Here is an 18,901-nt window from a genome sequence, read left to right on the forward strand (position 1 = left end):
TCTCTGTTTTTTACCTTGATACGCATGCGTGGGGCAGGAGTGAGGCAGGGTCACCGGGCTCATCTATGCTCTTTGTCTTATGTATGTATCTGTTTCTAGCCAATGCAGCTACCCTTGGTCTGCCTAGCACTGCCCTGGATGTGTCCTACCCCCGGGAGCCAGTCCACGTGGGCGCAGCGGAGCGAGTGGCTGGCAGCGAACCCGTCACAGCCACCATTCTGCCACAGCTGAGCACCGGACCAGGGACCAATAGCACAGTCAGGCTTCTGGACTGGACAGGGGTTTCTGCACCTTTAGCTGGGAGCGGCATGAGGGTCAGTCTCCATAAAGACTGGCAGCTACAGGGCGGGGCCAGGGGGCTTGAAGGCGGGACTTGAGGCGGAAAGAAGCTGAGACTCAGAAAGAGACATCCTGGGACCGGACTTGGTGGCCCGGGGTAGGGGTGGGGGAGGTTGGAGGTGGTCGGAGAAGGGGTTCTGGGGCATGGACGGAGTCTTGAGGCCTCCTAAAGTACTAGCTAGCAGAGCTAAATAAATAAAGCGTGGGTGACCCAAGGTATGGAGAGCTGAAATAAAGGTCCTAGCCCTCAGAACTTGGTCCTGCATCCCAGTTCCGGATAAACGAGTACGCGACACAGAACATGATCGAAATAGAGCGGCCACGAAGCCCAGAGCAGCGACATGAGGGTGGCACGGCTGGAAGAGAAGCAGACATCCAGCACCCTGGTAGGACCGTGCTTCCAGGTGCAATGCGTGGGTGGGTGTGGCTTGTGTTCCCAGAGGACTTGGTTAGATGGGCTCGTGACCGGATGTGGTCCTAAGTGTATGTGGGCGGAGCCTGAGTGTGCTGTCAATGGGGGGAAAGATTGAGGCTCCCTGGCCCCAACAGATGTTCACAAGGACCCTCAAGAAGTCATTCCTCAGGAACCTTCAGTAGACGCAGGTTCTTGCAAGTGCCAGACTTGTGGGCCCCAACAAAGTATTGGTCTAGACGTTGGTTCATCCGGAGACCGGTGTCCTCAGCCTTTCCAGAAGCGGTAAGAACAAGGGCTTGCAGCTTTGCTTGTCCTGTTTTTAGTTCTTAAAGCCTCGTTCCGGTTCCGGGCTTAGGAGAATGTGGATACACTGGATGCTACTGAACGTATAGGATTTTTTTTCTCTAAGACCATTCCATTTGTAGGTCAGTCATAGTTGAGAACTCAGGCTGTACCGTCGCTTCTGAGCTGATAAAACCCATGAAAAAGAGGAAACATAAGGAGTATCAGAGCCCGTCAGAGGAGTCCGAGCCGGAGGCCATGGTAAAAGGAGGGCCGCGGGGAGAGAAATATGAAGCGGGAACCTCAGTTTCAAATTCTTGTCAATCCCAGATAGGGATCTGAGTCAAGAAGATTCCTGTTGCATATTTTAAGATTCCATCTTGAATCAAGTTGTAGATAGACCTTAATAGAGGAAGGAAGGGAGGGAGGGAGGGAGGGAGGGAGGGAGGGAGGGAGCGAGGGAGGGAGGGAGGGAGCGAGGGAGGGAGGGGGAGAGAGAGAGAAAAGGAGGGGAAGAGAGGGGGAGGGGAGAAAGAGGGGGAGAAAAAGAGAAAGGGGGAGGGGGAGAAAAAGAGAGAGAGAGAGAGAGAGAGAGAGAGGAGGAGAAAAAGAATATGATTCCTTTAGAAATATACAGGAAGATTCTCTTGAGCAGGTAAAAATCACAAAGCAGAACTGTTGATATACTCAAGTTTCCCCACCAGGAATGGGAATTGTAGTTCGATTATATAGCGAGGACTTAGGTACTCACATGAATCCCTGCCTTCCCATGGTACAGACTCAAGCAATGGATTGACTGCAGAAACTCTGTCAAGGACTGCACATACGCTAGAGGAAAAACTCTTTCAATTTCTGGCATAACATTGGACCATAGAGTCAGGCAGGGGCCAGGGATCAGGGGCTGAACTTGTATCCCAACCCATGAGGACAGTAACCTGGCATTAGGCTTTCTCTTCACAGAAGCAAGGAAAAGGAAAAGACCCAGACAGAGAGCCCACCCCGGGCACCTCAGAGAATGAGGAGTGGAGCAGAAGCCAGCTGGGTAAGGCAGCCTGTGTGTGTTTGTTTCTGTGAAGTGCTTATAGACTTCTGAAAGTGCGAGAGTGAAGGTGTGGGGCGTGGCTATGGTCGTATATGGTACATATGAGCACAGGCGAGTGTATATGAAAGGCAGTAAGGCCATTTGTAGTTTGATCATGACTATATATTTATTCTTGGGGCTGTTTATCTTGCATTATACATCTGTGGGGAGGCCCTACTAGGAAGTCTGGGCTATGTATCTGGACTTGAGGAGTCATATGACATTACCTCCTTTTGGCGGGATTGGTAAGCCCATACTAGTTATTGGCCTGACTTTCCTATTTGGGCTCCTTTCTTGGTCTTTTGGTTCTAGGGAACCCCTCAGAGTTAACTTCTGCTCTCGGGCCCTGCTGTTAGTATTTCTATTGTCCCAGGTGACAACTGTCAACTGGGCCCAAGCAGAACTTATCAGACTAGTAGTCGTCATCAATGTAGTGATGAGTATGTCTTCTTCCCCCAACACTTAAACTCTATCAGCACTGGGCCTGAGTGTATTTATTTATTTCTAGTTTTTTTTTTTAAGATTTATTTATTTATTATATATAAGTACACTGTAGCTGTCTTCAGACACACCAGAAGAGGGCATCAGATCTCATTACAGATGGTTGGGAGCCACCATGTGGTTGCTGGGAATTGAACTCAGGACCTCTGGAAGATCAGTCAGTGCTCTTAACCACTGGGCCATCTCTGCAGCCCTTATTTCTAGTTTTATTACACTGAGGGGAGATGCATGTGCCTCAGAGCCTGTTGGGGATCGGAGGACAATTTTCTAGAGTCAGTTCTCTCCTTCCACCCCATGGGTCCTGAGGAGCCAATGATTGGTCATCAGACTTGGTCGCAAGTGCTTTTACACTGAGCCATCTTGCCGGTCTGGGACCAAATCTGAGGTTGGCAGGATCACTGTGTCTTAAGCCTAGAATCTGGCGTGGCGTAGGTTCTCAGTGAATGTTTGTTCGGTAGGTGAACTGATGGTGTGTGTGTGTGTGTGTGTGTGTGTGTGTGTGTGTGTGTGTGTGTGTTGGTGAGTCCTTGTGGACCGTACCTCAGTTGCATGAGTTTTTTCCAACCTGGGGAGAACCAGAAGAGTGAGCCCAGAAGCACCATGTGCCACCTTTTCTGTGTACTCATTTTAAGGACAATGACAGGTGGGGCTTGGTGTCACACACCTTAAGTCCCAGCACTTGTGAAGCATAGACAAGTCTCTGTGAATTTGTACTCCAGCGTGGTCTACATATCAAACTCCAGGCCAACGATCTTAGTCACTGTTCTATTGCTGTAAGGAGAAACTGTGTCCAAGCCGATTCTTATAAAAAAGAGCCTTTAATTAATTGTGGGGCCAGCTTACAGTTTCAGAGGTTAGTCCATTATTATCGTGGTGGAGAGCATGCAAGCAGGCAGGAGGAGCTGGAGAAATGGCTCAGAGCTACATCCTGATTGGCAGGCAGAATGAGAGAGAGAAAGAGGGGGGTGGGGAGAGGTTGGTTGGGAGGGAGAGGGAGACAGACAGAGACAGAGAAGAGACAGAAACACACACACACACACACACAGAGAGAGAGAGAGAGAGAGAGAGAGAGAGAGAGAGAGAGAGAGAGAGTAGTGGGGGGGGGGAGACAGAGGCAGAGAAGAGACAGGGACAGATAGACAGACACATACACACACACAGAGGGGGAGGGCAAGAGCTGGGCCTAGCATAGGATTTTGAAACTTTAAAGCCCACCCACCCCTAGTGACTCACTTCCTCCAACAAGGCCACACCTATTCCAACAAGTCTACACTTCCTAATCCTTCTAATTTCTTCAAACAGCTCTACTTCCTAGTGACCAGGCATTCAAATACGTGAGCCTATTGGGGCCACCCTTATTCAAGCCACCACACCAACCAAGGCTACACAGTGAGAGTGGTCAGCAGGTAAAGCTCTTCCAGACAACCTGGACTGAAGCGCCAACACCCAGAGGGTGACTCAGTCATCCAACTCAAGTTCAGAGGACCCAACGTGCTCTTCTGGTCCCTGCAGACACATGATTTTTTTTTATTATTATTAATTTTTTTTTTAAAAAAAGAAGTGATACTTGAGAACCTCGCTCTACAGTGCTGGGTCTAGCTGCAGAGATGTCCAGGCATTTGGCATTTGAGGACAACCATGTCCAATCTCTCATTCCATACACATCCGGATTCATAATCTAGTGGCACTCCAGGATCGTCGTCATGGCCTTTTTAGATTCAGAGCATCTTTCTCTACTCCTTTGTACTCACTCACTCACTTTTTATTTATTATTTATCAACTTATTTTTATCTTTTGTATTGCCGGAGATAAAATCCAGGAGCTCACCTACCGAATGCTTTGCCTCTGGGCTATATACCCAGACACTTCTTATTATAGGCAAATATAGCTTGGTCAGTTATCTTCTAGCATTCATTTTTTGATATCTTCGCTTTTGTTTTTATTTTGGGGTTTTCTGACAGAATCTCTGCAACTGCCTGAGACTGGCGATCTTCTTGCCTCAGCTTCCAAAATGCCGGGATTATGAACCCGTATGCTACCATATCCGGCACCGTTCATTTTTTTTTTTAATTTTTGTAGCCTGTTTTTGTTGGTTTTTTTTTTTAAAGCTTTGTTTTTCTCTTGTGTATGTGGGTTGTTCTGCCTGCCTGTGTGCCTATGTATCACATGCGCAGAGTGCCCACAGGGACTCAGAGTGCCCATTGGATCCCCTGGGGCTGGAGTTATAGATGGTTATGAGCTGCCACGTATGTTCAGGGAACCAAGCCCAGATCGTGTGGAAGAGCAGCCAGTGTTCTCACACTCTTGAGCCCTCTCTCGTCACCTCTCGCCCATTCTTTATGTCTCCAGATACAAGTCTGAGGTAACTACAGATTTTTTTACCTTGTCTTTTCTTTTTTTTAAATGATGCCTATAGAGCTGATTATGTCCAGTTTATCTCTGGGAGGATTGTCGGGACAGGGTCTGTGTAACCTTGGTTGTCCTAGAGCGCTCTCTCTCGTTCTCTCTCTCTCTCTCTCTCTCTCTCTCTCTCTCTCTCTCTCTCTCTCTCTCTCTCTCTCTCTCTGTAGACCAGGCTGGCCTGGAACTCACAGAGACTCACCTGCCTTTGCCTCCCAAGTGCCGGGACTGAAGGTTCGTGTCAGCACACTCAGTCAGTCCACCGTGTTTAACGGTCAGTGCTTTAGGCATAGATGTTTATGGAGCAAAGGGCTTTCACAGCTTTATTCAGCTATAATTCACACAGGCCACTGCCCATCTATTTGAAATATGCAGTTGTGGCACAGAATTGTATACAGAATCATGTGACTATCACCATTTAGACGTTTAAACGTCTCCCTCCAAAGAAATCCCCTGCCCATCAGTGGTCATTCCCCACAAGTCACTCTTATCCCCCAATAACCAGCAATCTACCTTCTACATGTATAAGATTTGCTTGCTTGGGACATGTCATTCAACGCCCCCGCTTACAGCGTCATACACATGGTCCTTTGTGTCCGTCTGGCTTCGATCTCTTTAACAAGGCCTCGCCATAGTTTAGTACACATGGGGACTTTATGCCCTTGGGCTAAGATTGCTTCTGTATCGGACTGTTATGCTGTCTCATCTGAATATTGTATACATTTTTGCGTAGGTATATGCTTCCGTCTACTGGGCATAAACCTAGGAGTGAAGTTTTCTTCCACACAATGACTCTGTGTTTATCATTTGGACAAATGACGGGCGGGGCTTGGTGGCACACGCCTTAAGTTTTCCAAAGTGGCTGTACTGTAATATTACACCCCTGCCGGGATGTACAGGGACTCTGGCTTGCTCCTGTCCTCAGCGTGTGCTGGCCTGTGTCTGGTTTTCCCTCCTAGCCGTCCTGTGGGGTGTGAAGTGGTATGGCCCTGTTGTTTGGATGTGTGTTCCCAATGACTAGTAAGCCATGTGTTGGACATCTCTTTATGCAGTCTGTTAGCCATTTACATATTTCCTTTGGAGAAATGTCTGTTCAGACCCTTGTTCATTTGTAAACTGGATGTAAGAAACTGATTCTATATTAAAATGCTATGGTGACATAGAACTGGAGAGGGGCTGAGAATATGAGTGTAGTTCAGTAGAGAAACCAGTCAGGATACCAAATACAGGGATCTAGCTTGCTTCTTGCTGGCTTTCTCCTCCTCTCTTCCTCTCTTTCTCTTTCTCCCCAATCTCTTTCTTTCAAAATTCCCTTTGGCTTTTTAGGGCATATTTTTTTCTCTTTCGTTTTGAAGCAGGGTCTCCCTGTCTTCCCTCTCTGGCTGGCCCGAAACTTGCTATACAGACTAGGCTGGCCTCAAACTCACAGAGCCTCCTCTGCCTCTGCTTCCCTGGTGCTGGGGTTAAAGATGTGGACCAGCCGTCCTGGCCCCTTTCTGTTTTCACATCATAACCTCACCATTCAGCCCAGGTTGGCCTCAAAGGAATGACCCTCCTACCTCAGCCACTGAGTTTCTGAGGCATGTACCACTGCGTCCCGTTTTAGTGAGGTGTTTTTGTTTTTTGAGACAAGGTCTTACCCGTTGGCACCAGCTAATCTCCAATTCCCAGTTTTCCTGCCTCCACTGTGCAGATCCTGAGTTACAGGCAGGAGCAACCATACTTGGCTTAGAAACGATTTCCGATGATTTCTGTTTGCTTTCTGAAGCACTCATCCTGTAAGCCCAGGCTGGCCTGGAACACAGTAAGCATCTCTGGCTGCTCTTGCTTTTACGTCCACGGAGCTAGGGTTACAGGTACGTGCCGCTGCGCTCAGCTAGATAAACACTTTCTTAAGTCCTAATCTTGATGCAAAATTCTACAAACTCTTAGTTTGGGGGAGAAGATATTTCCCTGGCTTCATTAGCTTCTCACAGTAACCCCTCAGTAGGAGCACGTTCATGAGGCAGTGCCCTCCTGACCTAGTCACCTCTCCCCACCCCACCTTTTATTAGACAGCGTCTCACTATGTAGCTCTTGAACATTGAACGACTGGAGATCTTATCTACTACTTATCAGGCACTGGCTAGGAGCTCGAGTTCAGAGTGAGCTGGACACCAAAGCTCATCCCAGGAGCTCACAGTTGCACAGACGGCTATGTAGACAAGCTGCTATCATGTAACAGTGTGCCGTATTATATATCATTTAACAGTATGTTACATATCATATAACAGTATGACAGGCATCACGTGCGGGGTCTGTAAATACAAAGCTGTTTCCCAGGACAGCCATGCAGTCCGTCATTCCATGACTCAGTCCGTCCCGTCCACCTGTCCTTTCTGTAGTCACATAACCAACACCTGTTGAGCATCTGCCCCTTGGAAAGCACTACCCAAATGCTGCAGCTGGGTCTGGGTCTTAGAAGGTAAAGAAAGTTAGGAGGATGGAAGAAAGTTGGGTGCCGGATACTCAAACCAGAGGGCTCAGCCTATGCAGAGTCACAGACAGGAAGGCGTAGAAGTTCCCGATACAGTGTGAGCAGGAAGGAGTGGCTAGTTCACAGCGGCTTGGTGGGCTGTGGGCACATGTGTGGTTTTGTTCTTTAATAGGAGATAAGATATTTTGGGACTTTTTTTTAAAGTCCTTCATATGCCAGAGTGGGGTGATACCCAGGGAGGGGCTCCCCCTTCTCAGAGGGAAAGTAGAAGGGGAACTTGAAGAGGAGCTGTGTGAGGGGAACTAGGAGGAAATGGGGGACTGATATTGGGAAGTACAATAAATAAATAAGTGACTGAATGGAAAAGTCTTTCCTTTGGAGATATTTGGCAAGGGGATCACGGACTGGTTCAGAGCAAGGAGTAATGAGGAGACAGACTCAGGAGCTGGAGTCAGCAGGACTGGAGGATTCTGGGGAGTAGAGTGATGGACGGACGTACAGGCTAGGTTCCTAGCTGGATGAATGGAGAGACTGCCACTGTCTGCGATAAACAGTACCAAAAGAACCACAGGCTTTGGTGCAGTCATTTCCAGGTTAGCTTTGACCAGGCTGAGCTTTCCAAGGGCATGTGAGGAAGCAGGAGCAAGCAAAGAAGAATCTCTGGAGGCTGAAGCACCCCTTCCCCTGGAATCTGGAGCACCTCTGGAAGTTAGAGGGTATCTGTTTTATAGATGACCTCTGTGATACCTTCATACAAATCATATAAATCCACCTCTTCTTCACTATAGACAGCCACATGGCTTGGCAGGGAACCCAGCCTGGATGGCAGCCCCAGGTAGCCCCTTGGCTGGGTATCAGTGTATATTGATCGTGCAGCCACAGACAGGAGCTTTGGGACTTACTTGAGCTTGGGGATGAGACTAAAAGTTCACTGGGAGAAAGGATGCAGGAAACTAGAGGAAACCCGGGCTTGTCCAGAGAAGGAATCCAGATATTACAAGGAGGTGTGGGAACCAGGCCTCGTTTTAGTGGCTGATATGCAATGCAATACAAGATCTCTTCTCTCATCTACGGAAAGGGTACGACCAGCCTTTCCCGTCTAAGAGTTGACTTTCTAAAAGAGGTGACGTATATGAAATCCCTGAAGCATCTCTCGACCCCCAGTTCCTGGCAGCAGACATGGCACACAGGTGGCTCAGCTAAATGGTGAAAGGACAAAGTGGTGGTGATAGGAGACGGAAGGCCGAAGGCCTGTTACATGCCATGCCAAGGAGAGCATCACGTTAGCATTGGTGGGGGCCGTCGAGATGGCTCAATGATTAAACACAACAGCTGGAAGCCAGGCAGTGCTGGAATTCACACATGTTTAGTCCCAGCACTTGGGAGGTAGAGGCAGACAGACCTCTGAGTTCCACGGCAGCCAGGGATACACAGAGAAACCCGTCTTGAAAACAAGCAAACAACGAAAATTAAAGAGCACTAACCCTCTTCCAGAGAACGACATGGTGACTCAACAACCATTTTTTAACTCCAGTCCCAGGGGATCTGACGCCCTCTTCTGGCCTCCATGGGCCCTGCATGCATGTAAGACACTAATGTACATTGAAAAAAATTAAGTACCAGTGCAGGGAAGGAATCGATGTGAGGGGGGCTGATGAGGTAAGAGCGGACAGATCAACATGGTGCCTATGAGACGTGTCAGATGTGACGTGGCGTGGTGTGGACATCTTAGAGCTCGGCTCTGTTGGAAGATGGGTAAAGGGGAGTGAACGCAGGACCGAAGTACCTAGGAGCAACAGAGGTGCCTGAGGTAAAAATGCTGGCAAGTGCTCAGCCACTGACTGAGCTTGTGCCGCAGTCCTGGGAGGGTAAGGCCAATGGGATGTCCTCTGAGAAGAAAGACCAGGGTGTTGTGAAGGGTTCAGCCATAGCAGCAGTGGTCTGGATAAAATAATGAATCAGACAGTGTGGCGTGGCATCCCAGTGAGGATGGGGGCTCAGCACCCATGGGATTAACCTGGCACCCTGAGCTCTGAGCTTGTTTCTTCTCACCCCTGTTCAGTGAGTACGGATGAACCTGTGTAGAGAACAGATGGTCTGGAGGAACGTGGTAGGGGTGTTACTCAGGACCAAGGATGATGCCCTGAAGAGATGTACACTAGATTTGGCATTGTCATCAATCTCTGAGAGAGTTTGATAGCTTGATTAATCATTTGTTGAACAAAATACTTGCCTTAGCCCAGTGGAGTCGGGTCTGTGGGACCTGAAGGTTTGGTGCAGCCAACTAAGGAATTTGAGCAGCTGTACTGGCTGGTTGTGTGTGTCAATTTGACACAAGCTGGAGTTACCACAGAGAAAGGAGCCTCAGTTGAGGAAATTCCTCCATGAGACCCAGCTATAAGGCCTTTTCTCAAGTAGTGATCAAGCGGGGAGGACCCAGCCCATTGTGGATGGTGCCATCCCTGGGCTGGTGGTCCCAGGTTCTATAAGAGAGCAAGCTGAGCAAGCCAGGGGAAGCAAGCCAGTAAGTAACATCCCTCCATGGCCTCTGCATCAGCTCCTGCTTCCCGCCCTGTGTGAGTCCCAGTCCTGACTTCCTTTGGTGATGAACAGCAATGTGGAAGTGTAAGCTGAATAAACCCTTTCCTCCCCAGCTTGCTTCTTGGTCATGATGTTTGTGCAGGAGTAGAAACCCTGACTAAGACAGCAGCTGTGGAATAAACAAGTTCCACGGAGGAACAAATGTCTTCCTGAGCTAGCAAACCAGCACAAGCTTAAATGACCCAAGGAGGAACTGGGTCAGTGGGTCAGTCTTGGGCAAGGATCCAGGAAGGACCAGTAACGTGACTCAAGTCTTGTTAGCACTTCATAAGGACCTCTTCTAGACCACGTATTACAAAATCCTCACAAACTCTCTAAGGCAGACAACATCACAAAGCTGGATCAATCTCCATAAGTTAGAGCCACCACCCCAATAAAAGCTGATTCTTATGTGTTGTTGGGTCTCTGATTGTGTGTGTTCTTCAGTGGAAGGCAGCTCAGCTGCACTGGTCAGCCCACTTTTTGGTCAACTGGCTATCATAGCCTTTAAAGTGTCCTGCGCCTGGAGGCCAGCCATCTACTAGCAGAAAGACTCCCCCTCCCTCCTTCCCCAGGACTCTTTAAGACTCTGGGATATGAACAGGACCTGAACCATAGGTTCTTGAAATAATACATGCATATTTGTGTGCCTGTGTGCGCGCATGTGCGTGTGGGTTTGCACACACTTGTGTCCATGAACGCATGTACTCGTGACACACATCTGTGCTCACACTCAGCGTGCACATGTCTGAGAAGACTGTGGGACTGGTTCACGTACCGCAGCACACCAGCTTCATGCCCGCATTTTTTGTATGTCTTTCCTGTTAGTACTTAGGAGAAAGGTTTCTTGTTTCTGTGGGTTCTCTCTTTCACTTCTTCCTCCCTGTGTTCGTTCTCTCTCTCTCTCTCTCTCTCTCTCTCTCTCTCTCTCTCTCACACACACACACACACACACACACACACACACACACTTCTCCATTTCCTCCTCTTCCCTTTGTGAACACTATAATTAAGTCCTCCGGCTCAGGTCTCACCACTAATCCTCACCCTGTACATGTCCAAGGACAGAGTGGCTGAGTCTTTGCGACCTTCATTGTTTATAATCCCAAGGGCTTCTGCTGACAGTAGCTTGAGGGTGAAGGAGGGACAAATAATCCGGTGACCTCACCTCAGGTCTGAGCCCCCTGTGCCTGGCACTGTCCTAGCTGAGTAGGGCAAGAGATACACGTGGGCAAAGGTTTGCTTGGAGGTAAGCGAGAGCTCAGTCAGGGGAAACAGGTCCATGCCTCAGGAGCCAACTTGCCTCTCTTGTCTCTGCAGTGTCCAGTGAGAAGAAGGAAGGCTGGTCCTGGGAGTCCTACCTGGAGGAGCAGAAGGCAGTCACGGCCCCAGTTAGCCTCTTCCAGGACGTGAGTTGGGCAGTCCGGGCCCAAGCAGAGTTTATCCTTTCAGTTCAGGGACTCACCACTAAGAGCAAGCCTTCTGGTGTTTTCTACTGAACAATCAATCCTTGGTGCACTAGCAGAATGAAGAAGTCCAGAGTTGAAAAGGGTGCACTGTAAGGAACTTTCTGGATAGGAAGAAATAGGGAGGTGGCCTCTAAGCTCACCCCTCACCACCTGACTTGTGGATTCTAAGACTTTTGACCCAGTTCAGCATTGACCTCACCATGAGGCAGCTGATAGGACCCTTAAGTCTAGCCCTGACCCAAGCCCTTCAGAATAGTCCTGCAGCTCTCTCATCTTCTGGTGACCCCTGCAGGACAGAGCCCCAATAAGTCACCCTTTGAGATCAGCAAGGCAGATGAGGCCTAAAGACAGCCCCTTCACCCCAAGCCCACTAGGCAAGGATAAGGCTGGATGGAAGCTGGGTCCTCTCCACTCTGTGTGTTGACAGTCCCAGGCAGTCACCCATAACAAGAATGGCTTCAAACTGGGCATGAAGCTAGAGGGCGTTGACCCCCAACACCCGTCCATGTACTTCGTCCTCACTGTGGCTGAGGTGAGCGGGAAATAGCACCCACCCTTGAGCCTTGGCTGGGGGTGGGAAGGAGGGAGATGTAAGGGAGGCACTGCCCTGCCTCAGGAAGCCGGGACATCCAGGGGGATCCACTGGAATATAGGGAGATGGAAAAGCAAACACCGGAGAAGCCATGGCACACCACTATTACTGAATACTATAAGTTGTCTATGCTGGGGGCTTGGGGGCCATGTCAAAGATACAACAGGCGGGGACGATGTCTCAGATGGAATAAGGGTACTCTAGGAAGGGAGTCTGAGATGGGCATAGCCTTGGTACACCATGGCTTGCAGATGAAGACATAGTCCATGTGGCATGAGGGGTAGGAAAGGCACAGGAAGACCTACCTGCCACCCTCCTGTGCTAAAGCCGGCAATCCCAGATGCAGGCCGGGGACATGAGATAAGAGTGTGAGCATAGGGTTGGGGATTTAGCTCAGCGGTAGAGCGCTTGCCTAGCAAGCACAAGGCCCTGGGTTCGGTCCCCAGCTCCGAAAAAAAAAAGAAAAAAAAAAAAGTGTGAGCATAGCCAGGGGCATTGAGAGGGTACAGTAAGAGGAGGTGGCAGAGAGACCCCAGAGGCACAGAGCAACCTGCAGTCCTTTCTTTCCACATCCGGTCTGGGGTTTAGGGAGGCAGGAGACTGCTTTGGAGAGTACCCACCTTGCACTCAGCACTCAAGGAACCTGCTAGCACTGGATCCCCGAGGCCGCAGGCTAGACCAGGATAGGTGAAGGAAGCAGGGGGAGGCGCCTGCTGCCATTGGCCTGCCTCTGATTCTTTTTGCGGCCAGGTGTGTGGCTACCGCCTGCGTCTGCACTTTGATGGCTACTCTGAGTGCCATGACTTCTGGGTCAATGCCAACTCCCCGGACATTCATCCTGCCGGCTGGTTTGAGAAGACTGGACACAAGCTGCAGCCTCCCAAAGGTAAGATCTCCCTGGGTTGGTCCCTGGAAGACAGTGAGTCCCAGAGCCATCCCCTCCTCCAGGTCACCCTGCAACCCGCTTGGTTTTTCGTTGTTGTTTTGTTTTGTTTTAATCCTAGACGCAGGGCAGTCTCTCCTTCCTGTTCTGATACAGCTCCCTCTGAGGCTTTTCTAAACCCCTTAAGTGCTCACCAGGTCTGTCTTCCTTTAGCAGAGGGTCCCCGAGGGTTTGGGGACCTCAGACCTGCCTGTTTCTACTTCATTCGGGGCCCTCACCATGGCCCAAGCCTCTGCAAGGTCTCTGTTCCTCCCCCCCTCGAGGGGCCCAGGTTACAAGGAGGAGGAGTTCAGCTGGAGCCAGTACCTGCGCAGCACGAAAGCTCAGGCAGCCCCCAAGCATCTGTTTGTGAGCCAGAGCCACGTGAGTATCATGTCACGTGAGTAACACGTGAGCATCAGTCCTGAGGCCAAAGGCAGTGCAGCGGGCCAAGGAGAGCTACCTCTTCGGAGTGGAACTCAGCCCAGTTCTGGTTTCCACTGGTTCAAGAGGCACGACTGCGGAAAGACCAAAGCCAAAATGGAGGATGCTGGTTACGTCCTCCCGCTCAGACCCCCTCCTTCATCCTGTCTTCATCCATTTTTTAAATTACCTTTTTTAAAAATCGTATCTTGTGTGTGGGATGCACATGCCGCATAGCACACGTAGAGGTCAGAGGACAGCTTGTGGGTGTGGGTTTTCTGCCTCCAGACGTGGATCCAGGGATTTGAACTCTGTGTGGCTTGAAGGCTGGTGCCCTAACCCCCTGAAGCCATCTCACCAGCCCTCATCCATTTTCCATTGCTATAAAAAAGTATCTAAACCTGAATAATACAGAAAGAAATGAGCATCGTTTTGTCCTGTGGCTTCAGAAGAGGAAGGTCTATGATTAGGTAGCCCCTGTTGAGCCTCTGAGGAGGCCCCGTGGCAGGTGAACCCACACTGTTGAAGACATGTATGGAGGAGATCACAGGAGCCAGAGGCCTTTAAGCACAAGCTTGCTTGCTTGCTTCCCCTCTTTTCTTCCTAACTTCCTTTGTTTTCTTTTTCTTTCTTTGGGTTTTTGTTTTGATTAGTTTTTGAGGGGCTTTGGTTTTTGTGGGTTTTTTGTTTTGTTTTTGTTGGTTGGTTGTTTGTTTTTTGAGACAGCGTTTCTCTGTGTATGTAACCCTGACTGTCCTGGAACTCTCTCTGTAGACCAGGCTGGCTTTGAACTCGGAGTCCAACTGCTTGTGCCTCCCAAGTGCTGGGATTAAAAGTGTGTGCCTCCACTGCCTGGCTCAAGCTTTAATTTTTTTTTAATTTATTCTCTCTCTCTCTCTCTCTCTCTCTCTCTCTCTCTCTCTCTCTGTGTGTGTGTGTGTGTGTGTGTGTGTGTGTGTGTGTGTGTGTGTGTGTGTGTTCTGTGCTACATATGCCAGTCAGTGCCTATGTGCTACACAGCCCAGAAGAGGGCATTGGAACCTGGAGCTGAATTTACAGACATTTGCAGGTCGTGGGTGCAGGAATCTGAACTCCAGGCCTTATGACCAAGCAGCAAGCACTCATAATCACCAAGTCATCTCTAAAGCTTGCTTTCTATTCTTTCATAAGGATCCAATCTCTCAGTGACCAGCCAGGGTCCTCCAGTCCCCTTCCAGCCCAGGGCCCTTTAGGGGACACATCTAAGCCACAGCACCCTCTGCTGGCTGCACAGCCTGGACACTGACTGGTCTCTGCTCTCTGATATTCATCCTCTGGTTTGCTCTGCTGCTTAGTGCCTATGGTCAGAGTCAATCCTGGCAGCACTCGCTCGTTCTCCTTCTGTCTCTGACCTTCGCACTAGCTCGCCTCCTGTCCTTAACCCGCTGAGAGGCAGGTGTCAGGGAGCCCGTTAGCAGTTACATATCACATAATCTCAAGCAAAGGGTCTGGTCTGAAAGAGAGCCCCCACTGAAATTACTTCCAAACCGGGTGCTGGATGTACAGCTTAGGAGTAGAGTGCCCTCCCAGATGACCATATTGGAAGGGTCAGGGACTCCACTAGACTGTTCACAGGGCCATTTGCTCTCCCATTCCAGTCTGGCTCCAGAGGCTATAGCTGGGGAAACAGGTGACTAATAGGGTCCCACCTCCTACCGTGACAGGGAATGCAGTTGTTTTTTGTTTTTTTTTTGTTTTTTTTTTTTTAAGTCAAACTATTTGAATTCAGACCCTGCCATTAACAGGCATTGTTTCTGGACCACAGTTGTCACTTCCTTCTAAAAGGAGATGTTTGTGTTGGCCATCTTGGAAGACAAGGAAGGTGCTGTTTTTCAAAGCTTTTGCTTGACTGTGGCAACTCCCCAGACAATACTAGCGCTTCCCACTCCTTGTACCCTTCGGGGATGGAACATGTGCCTCCTTCCCAACCATCCCACGACTGCCCCAGCTGCTTCAGACATAAAAGCAAGGCTTGTCCAGGTAGGGAAGACTTGTCCTCAGCCTGGCTGAACTTTTGGGTAAATACATCCCCACAGCCACTTACCTTCTCCCACGAGTCAGCCTTTGATGATCATTGCACTTGGAGGACAGGAAGTCCCTGAGTGGCCCAGAGCAACCTTCTTCGTTCCTGACCTGTTTCCGCCTTGTGTCCATTTCCCCCTCCCAGGCAATCCTTTTAGAGAGCCTGCTTCTGTGTTTGCCAGGCGCTCTGGGCTAGCTTCAGGCGGCCTGGCCCTGGCTGTGGCAACCCTCTCCTTGCTCCTAGAGTCCTCCGCCGGTGGGCTTCCAGGTGGGCATGAAGCTAGAAGCTGTGGACCGCATGAACCCATCCCTCGTGTGTGTGGCCAGCGTGACCGATGTGGTGGCCAGCCGCTTCCTGGTGCACTTTGATGACTGGGACGATACTTATGACTACTGGTACTGGGGGCTGCTGGGGAGGAGACCCCAGGGGCTGGAGGCAACTTCTCTAGGACCTTGGACAGCATGTGGTTCCACCTACCCACTCCTGATATTTAGATCTCCTTCCAGATTAGGAGAGGGGGTTGGTAATGAGTGAGCTGTCCCGTGTAGCTGTGTCATGGGCTATTTCATCAGGAAGTACTTTGGTCCGGATGTGCACATCCCTTCATGGATCTCCACTAGCTATTCCGATGTGCTAGAGTTTTCAATCATTTCATTTTCTGACCCTGTGTCAGCCGCCTATCTCTCATACCGAGAAGGTGGATGCAGAAATCCTTGATACCATGCTGTGAGAACACCAGACTCCGCCTTCCCCACTTGTCCTGAGACGATGACGTACTCTTGGGTTTCAGGTGTGATGCCAGCAGCCCCTACATCCACCCAGTAGGCTGGTGCCAGAAGCAAGGAAAGCCCCTTACCCCTCCACAAGGTGAGGTTGCTGCCCAAGCATGCATCCTTCCCAGGCCCGGGTCTCTCCCCTCATCTATTAACATGTTAGACGTGTTCCCCCTACCTCATTAGTAGGCCCTTCAGGATCAGAATAGGGGACAGATAGGGCCTGGAGCCTTGACTTTTTGGGGTCTCAGAAAAGAAAGTTAGATGACTACCTCAAGCAGGCAGGGTCTCAAGCAAAGGCCCTGTGTTCTTCCTCCTAGGACTGACACATGCCCAGGGGCAGCAGAGGTTTGCATAGGAGCAGTAGGGTCGGAAGTGATGGGAGCTAGGATTCCAGCACCTCTGAGCTCTTGGGGTTCTGTGTGCTTTTTCTCTCCAGGATCCATCTGCCCCAGGAGCCCCATGTGAACAGCTAACTGTGGTCACATGAGGGAAGTTTCTTCCCCCAGAGTCTCTACCCCTTCTGTATTCCTTCGTTTGTTGTTGTTTTGTTTTCGAGGCAGGGGTTCTCTGTGTAGCCCCAGCTGTTTTGGAACTGGCTTTGTAAACCAGGTTGGCCTTGACCCACCTGCCTCCGCCTCCCAAGCACGGGAATTAAAGCTGTGCACTGCCATGCCAGGCTTCCCTCCGCACTCTTGATGCTGACTGGAGATGCAGAGTTCCTTGAGTCACTTGGCTGGCTCAGATACTGTTCTCGCCTCTCCTCTAGACTACCCAGACCCTGACAGCTTCTGCTGGGAGAAATATCTAGAAGAAACTGGGACCTCAGCTGTGCCCACTTGGGCCTTCAAAGTGGTAAGTCGACTTTTGCCTTCTCTAGAACCGAGCTTAGGAAGCTGTGGTCCTGTCAGTCAGCCAGAAGAGGGCCATAACCAAGACAGTCTCCCCTGTAGCTCTCTTCTTGGAGCCTCAGATCTTCCAAGCTGAGCCTTAGCCTGAAAAGCTCCTGTCTCCCTACAGCGACCCCCTCACAGCTTCCTGGTCAACATGAAGCTGGAGGCTGTAGACCGCCGGAACCCAGCACTGATTCGGGTAGCCAGTGTGGAGGATGTGGAGGATCACCGGATAAAGGTGGCTCTGGGACCCTAGGCTGGGGACGGGTGGACAGGTCAGTGGGACAGGAATCCTACAGAACATTTAGAGATCAATCAAAGTCATAGCATGAGATAGAACGCTGAAGACCCCAGATTACATTCTTTTCTTATCTGTGATTTGCTTTTGTGGGCTTGGGTAGGTCCCTTTGCCTCTCCAAGCCAATCTTACCATCTGCAAAATGGGTCTAGCAGTTCTTGTCCTACACGAGGACTGAGTGGAAATGATGACATTTTAACCAGTGAAGCACTGAGACTACACGGCCAAAAATAGTTACCGTGTAGGCGGTCTCTGTGTTCTTCCTCCAAGATCTTGGCCCGAGCTTGGAGAGAACCCCTGAGCCCAGCCAACCTCCTGACTGAGCTGGGCTCGGAGAGCAATACCTGACCCCCGAGGGCCTTTCTCCCCCAGCTCCACTTTGATGGCTGGAGTCACAACTATGATTTCTGGATTGATGCTGATCACCCGGACATCCATCCTGCAGGCTGGTGCTCCAAGACAGGACATCCCCTGGAGCCTCCTCTCCGTGTGTACCCCTCCCCGCCCCAGGGAACGCTTCTCTTTACCATTCTATCAATCTCTGACAACCCTCCAGGGCTCCAGAGCCCGCAGGGAGCCTGGGATGCCTATCCCCCTACCTAACACCCAGGACTTCCTGCTACACTAAACCAAGGCATGCCCACAGGCCCCAGCAAGAGCCAAGCCTTCCTTCTCCACTGATAGCTGACACTGAGTGGCAAGAATGGCACAGCTTGGCTCTGGGCCTGGTCTCCAAAGAACCAGTTCTGAGTACCTTCCCCCGACATAGAAACTCTTGCTTCCCTATCCCATTCCCCTGTCTCCAGGACTCTGTGCCAACTTCTCTTTCTGCCTGTGCAGGGCCCAGAGAGTCCAGCTCTGCCTCCCCTGGGGGATGCCCCCCTCTCAGCCACAGGAGCCCACCCCACACAAAGACCTCCAAGTATAGCTTTCACCACCGGTAAGTAAAGTCACAGGTGAGGCCCAGAGGAAGCAGGGAGACTCTTTGTAGAGTGTGACCCATCAGCGTTTCCCCAGGACCTGAACAGGGCCAAGGTGAGGGAGGCTCAGTAGAGACTCTTGGGTCCACCCAACTAAAGCCTTCGTCTCCCCAGGAAGTGCCCCACTCCTGGCTGTGACGGCTCCGGCCATGTCACTGGTAAGTTCACAGCTCATCACTGCCTCTCTGGCTGCCCACTGGCTGAGAGGAACCAGAGCCGGCTGAAAGCGGAGCTGTCCGACTCAGAGACCACAGCCAGGAAGAAGAACCAGTCTAATTTGTCCCCAAGGAAAAAGCCTCGCCATCAAGGCCGGTGCGGAGGCCAGGGAGTCAGGTCCTGGGCTTCACGGGTGTGGGGCCTCATAGCATCTTGAGGCAGCCACTGATCCTTTGCTGCGGCCCTGGTCCCTCTCTCT

At 50.5% G+C, this 18,901-nt stretch overlaps 1 protein-coding gene across 7 annotated transcripts in view; it reads left to right on the plus strand.

Moving 5' to 3' along the window:
- L3mbtl1 (L3MBTL histone methyl-lysine binding protein 1) overlaps positions 1-18,901 on the plus strand; it is a 38,408-nt gene that overhangs the window by 10,648 nt on the left and 8,859 nt on the right. For 3 of the 7 annotated variants that reach the window (XM_017592280.3, XM_039106720.2, XM_039106721.2), the window contains exons 3-18: positions 100-314; positions 584-725; positions 889-1,036; positions 1,180-1,297; positions 1,997-2,078; positions 11,395-11,483; positions 11,971-12,075; positions 12,886-13,021; positions 13,350-13,441; positions 15,786-15,937; positions 16,333-16,409; positions 17,085-17,170; positions 17,336-17,446; positions 17,879-17,993; positions 18,347-18,446; positions 18,601-18,798. In XM_017592280.3, the coding sequence (XP_017447769.1) occupies positions 100-314; positions 584-725; positions 889-1,036; positions 1,180-1,297; positions 1,997-2,078; positions 11,395-11,483; positions 11,971-12,075; positions 12,886-13,021; positions 13,350-13,441; positions 15,786-15,937; positions 16,333-16,409; positions 17,085-17,170; positions 17,336-17,446; positions 17,879-17,993; positions 18,347-18,446; positions 18,601-18,798 (1,966 nt within the window). Of the gene's footprint in view, positions 1-99; positions 315-583; positions 726-888; positions 1,037-1,179; positions 1,298-1,996; positions 2,079-11,394; positions 11,484-11,970; positions 12,076-12,885; positions 13,022-13,341; positions 15,938-16,332; positions 16,410-17,084; positions 17,171-17,335; positions 17,447-17,878; positions 17,994-18,346; positions 18,447-18,600; positions 18,799-18,901 lie in introns of those variants that run through there. The other 4 variants (XM_230849.10, NM_001419616.1, XM_017592281.3 and 1 more) reach the window with 3 other exon arrangements.

Source organism: Rattus norvegicus, chromosome 3 (assembly GCF_036323735.1).
Source record: "Rattus norvegicus strain BN/NHsdMcwi chromosome 3, GRCr8, whole genome shotgun sequence".
In the NCBI taxonomy this organism is placed as follows: Eukaryota; Metazoa; Chordata; class Mammalia; order Rodentia; family Muridae; genus Rattus; species Rattus norvegicus.